Source organism: Chlorocebus sabaeus, chromosome 26 (assembly GCF_047675955.1).
Source record: "Chlorocebus sabaeus isolate Y175 chromosome 26, mChlSab1.0.hap1, whole genome shotgun sequence".
In the NCBI taxonomy this organism is placed as follows: Eukaryota; Metazoa; Chordata; class Mammalia; order Primates; family Cercopithecidae; genus Chlorocebus; species Chlorocebus sabaeus.
Window position 1 is genome coordinate 56,622,595 of NC_132929.1, and position 12,581 is coordinate 56,635,175.

Sequence of the window (12,581 nt, forward strand, 5' to 3'; positions counted from 1 at the left end):
GTGTGCAGGTATTGTGTATATGTGTTGAGAGTGGTGGCGGGGTGTGTGGTGTGTGTGTGTTGTGTATGTGTGTTGATGTGAGTGGTGTGTGTGGAGTGTGTGTGGTGTGTGCAGGTGTGTATGTGTGTTGAGAGTGGTGGGGGGTATGTGTTGTGTGTGTGTGTTGATATGGGGTGTGTGCAGGTATTGTGTATATGTGTTGAGAGTGGTGGCGGGGTGTGTGGTGTGTGTGTGCTGTGTATGTGTGTTGATGTGAGTGGTGTGTGTGGAGTGTGTGGGTTGTATGAGTGCTATGTATGTGTGATGTGAGTGATGTGTGTGGTGTGTGCAGGTGTGTATGTGTGTTGAGAGTGGTGGGGGGGTGTGTGGTGTGTGTGTGTTGTGTATGTGTGTTGATATAGGGTGTGTGCAGGTATTGTGTATATGTGTTGAGAGTGGTGGCGGGGTGTGTGGTGTGTGTGTGTTGTGTATGTGTGTTGATGTGAGTGGTGTGTGTGGAGTGTGTGGGGTGTGTGCAGGTGTGTATATGTGTTGAGAGTGGTGGCGGGGTGTGTGGTGTGTGTGTGTTGTGTGTGTGTTGATGTGAGTGGTGTGTGTGGAGTGTGTGGGGTGTGTGCAGGTGTGTATGTGTGTTGAGAGTGGTGGGGGTGTGTGTGGTGTGTGTGTTGTGTGTGTGTGTTGATGTGAGTGATGTGTATGGGGGTGTGTGGTGTGTGTGAGCAGTATGCATGTGTGTTGATGTGATGTGTGTGTGAGTGGTGTGTGACGTGTGCGGGTGGGAGACAGGATGGAGGAGGCCGGTGCAGCATGGACTGGGTGCAGGCTCCAGCTCAGGACTCAGCTCCGCATAGGGAGGCCCGAGCGGGGTCTGCACTCCCTCCTGAGATCCGGGTGGGCCTGCCAGCTGGTGTAGAGACACGACTCTGGGTAGACGGACCGCTGGAGGTCAGCACAGGTGGAGCTCCTCATCTCAGGCTGCTGGGGTTTTGCAGCTCCTCCTTCTGTCTCTGGCCACAGCTCCACGCAGGAATGTGTTATGAGTGGAGTGCTGAGGTGTTCAGAGGGCCTTCTTGCCCCCGCTGCCCCTCTGACCTCTCTTGCAATCCTGTGAATTAGAACCAGAAAAGCAACATTATAGAAGTGACTCAAGTCCTTACCATAGCGAAATGATTCTAAGTGGTGTTAGCATCTGTGTGTATTTTTATTGAACACTTACACGTGCTTACGCTGTGCCAGGCATCATTCTAAGTGCTTTACAACTACTAGCTTCTTTAATCCTCATAACTCCAGGAGCTGCGTTGCTCTGCCCATTTTGCAGATAGAAAACCAAGGCACAGAGAGGCTAAGTAACATGCTCAAGGGTTATATAAAAATCACACATGCATACACTTATAATGTCTGCTTGGAAAGACATTCTCTTCTAGGGGAAAGTAACAGAGGAGAAGGAACATTTCTTCTGCTAGACATCATAAATAATTGGTTTTCCTTAATACTCATAATAACCATGTGATGTAAGTATTTTCCTGAACTTACAGAGGAGGAGTCTGAAGCTTAGTGAGGTTCAATAGCTTGCCCACAGACCCCATGGCTAGATGGAGTGACCCCAAAGCATGAACATGTCCTACATGCCATACAACTTTCATCTGGGCCTGTGATGGAGAATCGTGGCCTTAGCACGTCTCTTGCTGCCCCAGGGAAGGTGCCTCCGCCTGGGCACCACAAGGGACAGGGACCCCACAGTGGGTGGCCAAACACATAAGAGCCTGCTCTGCCCTTCACTAGCCGTGTTACAGGGACCAAGGCTGACCGGTCCCTGCCAAGTTTCCTAATCTGTAAAATGGGATGAATTTCCATTTACCTCATAGGGCGGATGTAAAACTTGTGCAAAGAAGATGGCAGAATGCCAGGAACACAGTTGGTGCGCAACATAAATCTTAGTTTAGGTAAAATTTTATCATTGTTCTTTAAGCCAATCCGTCCCATTATTGGACACTTACTATTTAAAAAGGGCTTCCCCTTGCTCTGTCTCTGTCTCATTCATTCATTGCTTCTAGTTCTCACCAGTTATGTATACTTTCTCCTGTGTCTTCCACATGAAACCCTTTAAAAAGTATTATTCTATTTGTGATCACTCAATTGACATATCATTAAATTAACATTAAATTAACACATGCTTTGGGAAAAAAAACTAGAATATTCCAAAAAACAAGAAGAGCTTTTAGGAGAAAATAAAACCCACCTGTAATTCTCATAACACAAATAGCCAAGTTTTACATATTAGTGTAAAATTTATTTCTATCTGCCTTATAGTCCTTTTTCTGTGCATAAAACACATACACACACACACACACACACACACACCCTCCCTCTCATCTCGCATCACAGCGAGGGAGAAGCTATGTTTGTGTTAGGTCCAGGACAGCGGGGAGTGTGTTTGCTGTGTGTCAGGGGTGTGCATGTGCGTGGATATTCTAATGTCTGTTGACACAGACTGCTGAGCTCTCCTCTGGAAAGGCTCTACTCATATACACCCACAGCTGCAGGGTATGGCGGTGGCTGCAGTCACCCTGGAGGTATCCGAAGTGTGATTTCCTCCCTATACAGTGCAGTGGTCAGTTCTCTGTGAGTGAAATTCAGAAACCCTGGAGCAAATCAGCAACTGACTTACAGGGCTGCTCTTCATCTGAAGGTTTAGCTTTCTTTGATCTATTGATACCAGGCCTTATCTTTGGGACTGTCACCTCCAACCTTGTCAGGGACCTTCCTAAGCCACCTTCTTTGGGTGGACATTCCAACAGCTTTGCTTGCTTGAACTTGAGTCACAGAGAAAAGATGCCAGATTTAGGAAGTGGGTAGTTACTTTTCCAGGGAAGGCTGACAGCTGATCACATTATAGATATGGACATAGATTGCAGAGGAGAGAGACTTGTTTTCTCACTTTTGTTTGAATTTAAGGGTGGCTCCTAAAAATCAACATTAGAGAAAATATTTTATCTTTAAAGTCAAGTTTAGTCTCATCGATTGCATTTTCTGTTTGGCTTATTTAGTATCCAGAACACTTAGTTACCAAAAATAGCATTTGATAAAATGAGGCATCCATTCCTTAAATAAACTTTTTAAAGTAGGCATAGGAGCAGATTCCTTGACAACAGAAAGAATGTCTGTCTTAAACCAGCAGCTCATTCCAGTTAAATGCAAGGCTCAAGCAAGATTGCTTACCATCAGCATAATCATGATCATTTTAACTATTGTTGCTTGAGTGTTTTGTTTTCCCAATCACTACGTTAGGCTCATCACATACCTTGTCCTTAATTATTAAAATGCCCCTTCAAGGTCCATGGACATTTCACAGCTGACACTTTGACCTGGAGTAGCCCCGTCACTCATAGCTGGGAAGTGTCTGAGTTGTGATTTGAATCCAGGTATATTTGACTGCAAAGTAGTGACTTTCTTTTACCTCACGATAGGTCATTTTTACTCAATATTGCTCTGAAAGTTCTGGCCAATGAAATAGGACATGAATAAAAGAAACTACACATGAAATAAGACAAGAAAAAGAAAGGTCACTTGTGGGCACCCACGCAGGTCATCTAATTTCTCTTTGCCTTGCTCCCTTCATCTGTTGGAGGAAAGAAGTGACTGGGTTTTCAGTATTCCTTTTCCTTTACCCCACCAGCCAAGGTTTTGGGGAGCTTTACTTTTTTCAACTTATATGACCAGAACTATTGGCATTCTTGTTTTACCCAAATTAAATTCAGGTGATTGGAACAGAGAAGGGATGACAACTTTTCTAGGATTACCAACAATGGCTAAGATCTCTTCCAGCCTGAAATTTCAACTGGAAGGCAGGAACAAGGTAATGGCTTTAAAATACCAAAACTTGTGCTGCTTAGAACATTAGCTGAGCAGGTGATACATTTTTAAAGTTTCCACAATTAGAGGTATTTATGATATACTGGGATAATCAAAGCTAAGCAAACTTCTTTATATAGGTAGGACTTCTCAACATGTTTTTAGTGGACTTTGGAATCTCCAAGAAAGGGGGTAAATGCACAGCTTTTTTCTTAACTTATTTGACCACAGAACTCTGTTTCTTGGAGAATCTTAAGGGGCTGCTGTTCTGTGGAACTTATTTTAGAAAGTAGTGACATTCATTGTCATCTGTCTTTGTTCTAACAGTGATTCTGCCCTTCAATTTGGGGACATAATGGACTCAATGTGTTTTAGCCTCCATTTCAGAAAAATATAAATATTTTATCAAAGCAGGCAGATGATAAGGTTGTTGGGTTCTTGCTTTTAATACTGTCTAGCTGTCACAAACTCAGTTATCTAAAGGGGAGAGAATTACTTTAAGAGGAGGATTTTTTTCCCTTGAGGACTTTTCGATGTGTACCTTGGTTTAAAAAACAAATAAAAGTGTGGTCATTCCCAGAGTTTTATGGACACGGCAGAGTGACTAAATTAAGATTTTTTTAATTGTGAAATTGTATTGTGTATTGTAAAATTCTTCTTCAAGAGTTTTGAGTGGGATAGTTCAAGTTGAGCTTCAAATGTGTTTATTAAACATACAGTGTTTTGGGGCATAACTGTGGGTCAACTGTCACAGGACTCCCTGAGTTCTGCTGAAAGGAAACAGAGCAGAAACCTACACCAGCCGTGTACTGTCAACATCACTAGGCATCTCTCTCCACTAAGAAGGGCTCAGATTCCTTATGTATCCTGACCCATCTTTTTTTTTTAATATATTTTTGTACATTGCTGCTTCCCTTCTTCCCCTGGGTAAAAGTTGAGCTAAGAAAAGCTAACACTGTGGAAGTCCTTCCCAACCACAGTAAACAGAATCACAGAGGCCATCTGAAATATTTGTCGAGCCATGGAATGGTCTGAGAAAGGGTGCCTGAGCTTAGGAGCTCTCCATTAGGTAGGAAAGAGAGACTTCTTAGTGTGGTTTCTTTGAAATCAGGGATGCTTGACATGACCTTAATGAGCTTCCAAAAGTATCTGGCTTATAGGAAATAATGTCTTGGCCACAATGTGCAGGAAAGGTACTCTCATTTAGTGCCAGACCTTCTTATTCTTTAAATTAATATTTATTCCTGGAAAGGTCCAGCTCTGGGGATACAGGAAGCATCAGCCTGGCCTGCTGCAGCCTGAAGTGATGCTTTTAACACCCTGGAGCTCACCGTCCTCATGAAGAACAGAGGGGCCAAGCAGGGCTCAGATACTCAGGGCTTCTGAGTCCAGAGTAGGCATGGCAACCAGCCTCTCTGCTTGACCATGAACCCAGGGTAACAGAGCGGGCAGCGGCGGGCACTGCAGCAGGGTGTTGCCTCTTGGGGAGTGTGCCCCGTCTGGGTTACCAGGAGTTGGTTCTTTCCCTCAGGCTTTGGCTATGTGCTGCTTAGAACTTAGTGTTAGTGTGATCCTGCTGGGCCTGGCTCAGGCCATCTGAAGGGAGAGGGCTCACCCGTTATCCTGCCTGAGCCTCCAAGCCAGATTTGGCAGCACTGCTGCACCGAGCTCCAGCCCCTGTGGGCTGCAAAGGTTCCACCCTGGTGCTGTCCGTTCTTTCCTCCTTCATAGATGGTGTGCAGGAATTCCTTTCAAAAGATTCCTGTGCATCTTACCTGCCTCCAGGTGGTCAGGAGACAGGAGTGCCTTATAAAAGCTGCGAAGCTGTTTTAATTCTGTTTAACCACAGTTTCGATCAGTAAATATGAGAGTACTGCCAGAGATACTCTTTTCCAGAGAAAGAGGAAAGACTTGCCCCAGTTGCATAGCTGATGATGGCAGAGTGGCCTGCTGGATGCAGGTCCCTGGGCTCTCCACGCAGGTGGTGCTTCTGGTACCGCATGACAACTTTTCTTGCCTGTTACTGGGCTTTTCTGGCATTGACAAAACCTCTTGTCTTTGCTGAATTCCAGAAATGGCTTCAGACATACCTGGATCTGTGACATTGCCCGTTGCCCCCATGGCGGCTACCGGACAGGTGAGGATGGCGGGGGCCATGCCTGCCCGTGGAGGAAAGCGGCGTTCCGGGTAAGTGACCTCAGCGTTTCCAGGAATTGGCTTAACAAATGTTGAGCAATGCTCTTGACCTGTTAGGAAAATATTATTTCTCCCCGTCCTGTAGAATAGAAGCTCAGCAGTTTGCATCCTGTTTAGCTTTTGCAAGATTCCTAAATATGCACATGATTTGCTTCTCAGTGTTTTGGGCCTCGGCACCCAGCTGGGGACTTCTGTTTGCTTGTCCTTGTGGTGAGAATGTGCTTTGTGATCCTGCTGGGCCTGGCTCAGGCCATCTGAAGGGAGAGGGCTCGCCTGTTATCCTGCCTGAGCCTCCAAGCCAGATTTGGCAGCACTGCTGCACCGAGCTCCAGCCCCTGTGGGCTGCAAAGGTTCCACCCTGGTGCTGTCCGTTCTTTCCTCCTTCATAGATGGTGTGCAGGAATTCCTTTCAAAAGAGTTGGCTAAATCTCAGTGCCTGAAGACCAGACCGTTGGCATTGTCTGCTGCTCTGCTAGTGAAGGTGGTAATAATACTAAGTACTATTGTTCTAAGTGTACTTGTTCTGATAGGGCCAGAAATATCATCACTCTTGAGCAGATGGAACCAAAATTGCACCTATTAATGATCCATAATGTTTGTGGCTGTACATAGACCTAAAAAACCAACCAACCAACCAAGTAACCAACCAACCAATCAACCAACCAACTACCCACCAACCATCCAACCAACCAAAATCCTGCAGGAAAAACATGACGGACATTTTCAGACTCAATATATCACCTAGCCCCTTTCTACTGTTGAATCCATTTTATTTTCAATGCACTATTTGATAAACAAGGTTTCTCATGAAGTTGAATCAGTTTGTACTTTTAAAGCAATTTCTGATAACACACGGCTCCTTGGGAATGCAACTGTCCGGTTACAGCAGAAACCACTTCTCACAGCCCAGTGCCGATAGGGTAGGCCCGTTTTTAGGTGGTCCAATGTGATTCTTAAAGGGAACAAAGGTGGAGGCAATAGGAAATATCAGGATCTGAGATGGAGTGTGGCTAGAATGCAAAAGCATATTCAGCCTTGTAATTTTAGGGTGGAAAAAAGACTGTTACGTGTGTTGTGTAGTCTCTAAAGGAGGGCCTGAGGTTTTTATGATGAGGGAGGGGGTTAAAAAGCCCAGCAACTGAGCTTGGTGGTGATGCCAGCTTTCCCTGTATTCAGCACGCTCACTGCACTCACTGGGTGCTGATGCAGCCAGTTCTCTATCTGCAGCTGCCACCATCTTTACAGCGAGACCAGCAGAGCTATGATGAGCAGTGTTGGTGCCTGGGGCAAAGCTCTGCAGATCAACTCTGTAATAAATGATGTGGTTCACCTCTGGGGCTTCCTGCAAACCCAGCCATCCGATTTCAACCAACCATTCTTGCTAACTAGGTGCTAAGCTCAGCAGTTGCTAAAAGAAGACAAGAGGTGTCACCATATCAACTTAATTGATTTTTTACAATTCCAGGCCTTTTAAAATTATTTTAAATGTCTATGTGCACGCTAACTCGCATTCCCTGAGGACAGAGCCCCATTGCTTGCCCAAGTCCTTTTCCAGAAGAGGCCAGCACAAGACTCTGTGATGAGGCAGTTGGGCTGAGTCAGGACCAAGTCCAGGCAGAGATGCTCAGGCCCAGACTAGTACTTACAGGACCAGGGACTGTCTCTGTGCTGGGAAGTCACCTCTGAGCCTCTGCCAGGAGTTTCCTCTCCCCTCCTGCAGGGCCTGGGCTGCGGTGAGCCGAGGCTACTTCCCTCCTTGGTCTCCATGTTTCTCGCCCCAGCCTAGTGTCCACACCCTGATTTGTGGTTGCTCCCTGAGCTGCTGATTTGACTGGGGACGCAGTCCCATTTCTTTTTATTTTATTTTTAGAGACAGGGTCTTGCTCTGTTGCCCAGGGTAGTCTTGAACTCCTGGCCTCAAGCAGTCCTCACACTTTGGCCTCCCAAAGTGTTGGGGTGACAGGCATGAGCCACTACATCTAGCTTCAGTCCCATTTCTGAAGAAGTCCTGCCCCACTGTGCTTTCCTTCCCGGGTCACACACACAGCATGGCACTGGAGGCAGATGTGGATCCTGAGCAGGCGGACACAGAGCCTAGCCTTCCACTTAAAGCCTAGGGAATGAAACATCAAGAAAAGCAATGAGAGAGGAAGGAGGATGAGCAGCAATTGCTGACAAATCACCCAGGGGCGAGGGCATGACCTGTGGAAGGCAAATCAACCAGCTTGACCTCTCTAGGGTGCTTGTCCTCCACCATCCTCACCCCTACTTCCTGTTCCCTGACGGAGGGAGGGGACAAACAATGATTCCATTGCCAAGCCTCAGTGGCTTAGGGATGTATCCTGTGTCTAAGCAAAGAAACCTCCATTTTTACAGGGCTGTTTCCATAGTAATTCTTGCATCTGACGTTTTTACATGTTTTGCTGAAATTCTGTGATTGAGATCACCGCTGTTCTAGAAGCTCATGATAATAGCTCCTTCGACCACAGCCTAAACACTTAGCTAAGTACAAAGGAGACCCTGATGGAAGTCACTCACTCTCACTGAAATGCAGGTAACCCCATGGCAGGCCCCTGCTCCTGTGCCACGGCACGCATTTCCCACTGCCCTCCCTACTGATGGCATGGTGTTCTTCCACCTCCTTCTTCCTTCTGAGAATGTGGGACATGGTGGAGAGACTCAGAGAGAGAGGGGAAAGAAGAGAGAAGGGGAATGGGGGTGGTGGAAGGGGGCATTGGCATTGGCAAGGACCTTCCCACACCCCTATTCCTTGCCTAGGTCTTCCCACTCTGACCTGATTATTCTGGTGGAGGGAAGTATCCCAAATTTTCAGGATAACCCCGCTTCCCATCCTAGTGTTTCAAAGCCAAGTAAAACCAACATCTCGCAGTTGGGATCCTCCAGGCCTCCCGCCTGGCCCAGCACTGTGGATCTTCATGGTTTAACTTCCTTCCCACTTCCCTGACAGCCTTCATCAGTAAGCGTCTTAGCAAGCTGCCTGCCCTCCCAGCAGTTGAGACTCAAGGTGAAGGTTCTGAAGTCCCAGATTCTTTCAAAAGTGATTCCACGTGCGTGGGAGAAATGAGCTGAAGCAAGTCACCTGGAATGCACGTTTGTAGTAACCTCCTTGATCTCAGTGACAGTGTGGTGAGGGGTGGGGGGCTTCCTTGGGGACAAATTCAGTTAGGGGGAAGCAGAGGTGACCAGTTAGGGTTTGTGCCCATCCCGAAGCTAGCCTTTGATGGGGATGGAGGGTGGAGGCTGAGGGCAGGGATGCATCAGTTCCTTTCCACTTGGAGTCCGATCCTGGGCTTCTAAAATAGCATCATTGAGGAAAAACTATTTTCAAGTTACTTATAGCCGAGAGACGAGCATCTCCTTCTAAGGTAACCCTGGGAGCTGCTGGAATGTGGTCAAATTACAGGTATATTTCCGTAAGCAGCTGTGTCTCTTGGTGAGCTTTTATGTGTTAGCATTGTTGCAGTCTGGGCTGGCCAGTCCAGGCTCCAAAGGAGGAGCATTTTCCAGCAGCCCTTGACACTTCACTTCTTGCAGAAGCTTTGGGTTGGCCCGGGATCACTCCTTTACTGTCACTGTGGGACCAACCCTTTTATCTCACTAGAGCACAAGTGACTTCTGTTTAGTGGCTCGTATTTGATGAAGCATTATTATGATTACAGTCACTGTTAGGGAGCTTCACATCACTCACTCCTAACTAATTGCAAGTTTGGAAATGCCTATCATGGCTTTTCATCGAGGCAGGCATTCAGGCTCATTGACAGAAAAGTACAGTAAAATGCATTTTCAGCCCCCTTTTTGAAGACTCTTCTATCATCCATTCACCGTGCTGAATTAAGGTGAGTACAATAGGACTTAAAAGTCGTATTTTGATTTCTCTCCTTTATTATCCAGATGCTGCTGTATAATAGAGACACATAAAAGATATAAAACAAGATTTACTTAGACTTATAGCAAAGAACTAGGCATAGCTTATGGTAGTCCTACGTAAAGTAGGGAATCTGAGATAGTGATAGGGGTCCAAAGCAACAGCATCTTGGCAGGTGTGGCTCTAAAAGATCCTTCGTGTCCTCCAGGGTTGCCTTGTTTTCCATGTTGCTGATGAGCCAGTGAGATTGTTTTTGGGTGGCTTGAGTCATCCTGAGTATTTAAACATTTGTGTCCTGATTCATTTCCTGGTTCGCCCCTGAATTACTAGAGCTGATGGCTGTACACATGCACAGGTGGGAGGCACGGATCTTGGCCCCTAATTTTCCCAGACAAATGCTGGTTCCCAAGTTCCCAGAGGACTTCAGAAGACTCTGGGTTTGGAGCAAGGCCATCTCTTTCTCATACCCTCTGTTTGATTGAGCCACAGCTGACCTGGCCAACATGGGATTGTTTACCACGGGGCTCACTTCCTTATCTGTCTGGTCCCACAAAGGACTGGGTAAAGAACAGAACTCTCTGCGAAAACAAAGGTGACCAACCATTGTGCTGTGTCCAGGACTTTTCCAGTTTTAGCACTGAAGTCCTAGATCCCAGGTATCTTCATTCCTATACTGAGAAAATCAGGGTGGTTGGTCACCCTAAACACCCCAAAGATCATGCAGGCTGAGGACAGAGGGCTGGCTTATAAATTGCATTTTGCAGGAGTACTGACAATCATACTTATGCCAACTTGAGCTAAAAGGAATTTTAAAGATAACTGTATGTCTCATACCCACCTGTGGTTTCATTAAATGCTTGCTTGAGTTCTTTGGAATGTTGAAACAGCTATTTCTTTTTCTTAACGCTGAAATGTTTTTGACAGCACGCACGGGGTGTTAAATAACCTTCATGTGGACGGCAGAATCGCTCTTCCCCACAGTGAACACTAGGTGGCAGCGTAGTTCTGCGACTCTGCAGAACACCGGGTGAATTTGATTACAGCATTTTTGGTGGTTACCTTCCCGATGTAATTTTCCGGGAAAGGTGGGGTGATGGCTGAGTAATTATGCAGAATATTGATAGCTTTGATCCATTTAGAAAGTCTTGCATTCAGCTCCCACTTGTCCACAACATCAGCAACTCTACAGCTGCTGCCTGGTGCCTGGTTTCCCAAACTACCTTGCAGAATTGTGTGTTTGTCTCTCTTAGTGGTGTCTGTAAGGCCCTTTAACTGTACTTGTTTTTTTCTTATCACTTTTCTACCCCATCTCCTGTTCGTTTTGTGCATAGGTATTTCTTTTATCATTACTGTCATCTTTTCCAATCATGTAACTCCTTTTGTTCTTGTACTGTTAGTATAACCCTTATGTCCGAGAACCAGAGATTCCAAATTAGCAGGGGATCCTATCAGTCATTCCAAACAAAATAAGACCAAGATTAGGACTTTGGCTACGCTGTATATAAAACAAAACAAAAACAAAAGACACTGATTTTAAGAAGAAAATACTTCTCTGCCTTACCTAATTCCAGTCCCTAAGTCCCTCAAGTTGCCCCAAATCCCCTAGAGACGAGGATTTCTCTTGCTGGGAGCTTCTTGGGTGTGCCCGTGCAAGGATGGCTTGCCCTGTGTAATCTGGCCATTTCCTGGTAACCTGGGTGTCCTGTGCCTTCTCCAAGTCACTCATTAGCCACTGAAGCCCTGCCCTTAGAGCCTGAGGGTATGGGTCACCCTTACTGGGAGGCCAGCAGCTCTAGAATCTGTAGCAGTGGTCATTTAATACACAGTTCATTCTGATACTGAACTGTTTAGGCAAGGAATATCTCAATCCAGGCTGCCAGGCAGACTGGCCTTCCTTCTGCTTGAATTCCATGGGAACTATGCCTCATCCAGTCCACCAGGACTACAAAGAACGAGATGGGGAATGCAGTGGCTCTGAGACTTTCTCTTCAAGGAGCTGCACGAACCCTGGATGTCCAGGAGAGCTCAGACATCTGTATCATTTTTCATTTTGTTTCCCCAAGGACTCTGGGTACACGTGACACCACTTAAGTACCCACTCTGCCCTAACATATTCAAGAATCATGTGAATTACCGTTAGAGAGACATGATTTTTTGAGAAGAGTTTAAGATATTAGTTCAACAAATATTTATCGAGTCTTTTTGTCTTATATTTACACTGAGAGGCCCAGTAAAAGGTGAGTCTGAATAATTACTTGGTGAGTTTCCATAGGCACAGCCTATTTGAATAGCTTGGGCCCCAAACAGCCATTTTCCCCTCAACAGCCATGTTTTTGGTCCTGAATTTAATAAGGCAAGGTCTTAAATGTCCTTTTCACTTTGACTCATCAAGACCAGCCACATTTTTAAGCAGTACAACTAGTAGTATGTTCTCTTTCACTTGTGATCCCTTCACCCTGACAACTTCTGTTTTCAAAATCCCATGAGCCTTTTCAGGCTGTTAATATACCATAAGACAAAGTAAGAAAACAGTCTTAATGTGGAATAGATGATGCAGAGTGGAGCAGGTATTCCCAAAGATGGTGAGAGACAAGGAAGATACACCTTTCCATCGTAGCCAGAGCAATCCATTGGCTGCTAAGAGTTC

The 12,581-nt window shown here is 45.8% G+C and overlaps 1 protein-coding gene across 5 annotated transcripts in view; it reads left to right on the forward strand.

The window, feature by feature from the left end:
* The window catches only part of ARNT2 (aryl hydrocarbon receptor nuclear translocator 2), a 201,490-nt gene that overhangs the window by 41,727 nt on the left and 147,182 nt on the right, over window positions 1-12,581 (forward strand). For 4 of the 5 annotated variants that reach the window (XM_008015665.3, XM_008015660.3, XM_008015663.3 and 1 more), the window contains exon 2: window positions 5,925-6,039. In XM_008015665.3, coding sequence (XP_008013856.1) covers window positions 5,925-6,039 — 115 coding nt within the window. Of the gene's footprint in view, window positions 1-5,924; window positions 6,040-12,581 lie in introns of those variants that run through there. The other variant, XM_073012386.1, reaches the window with a different exon arrangement.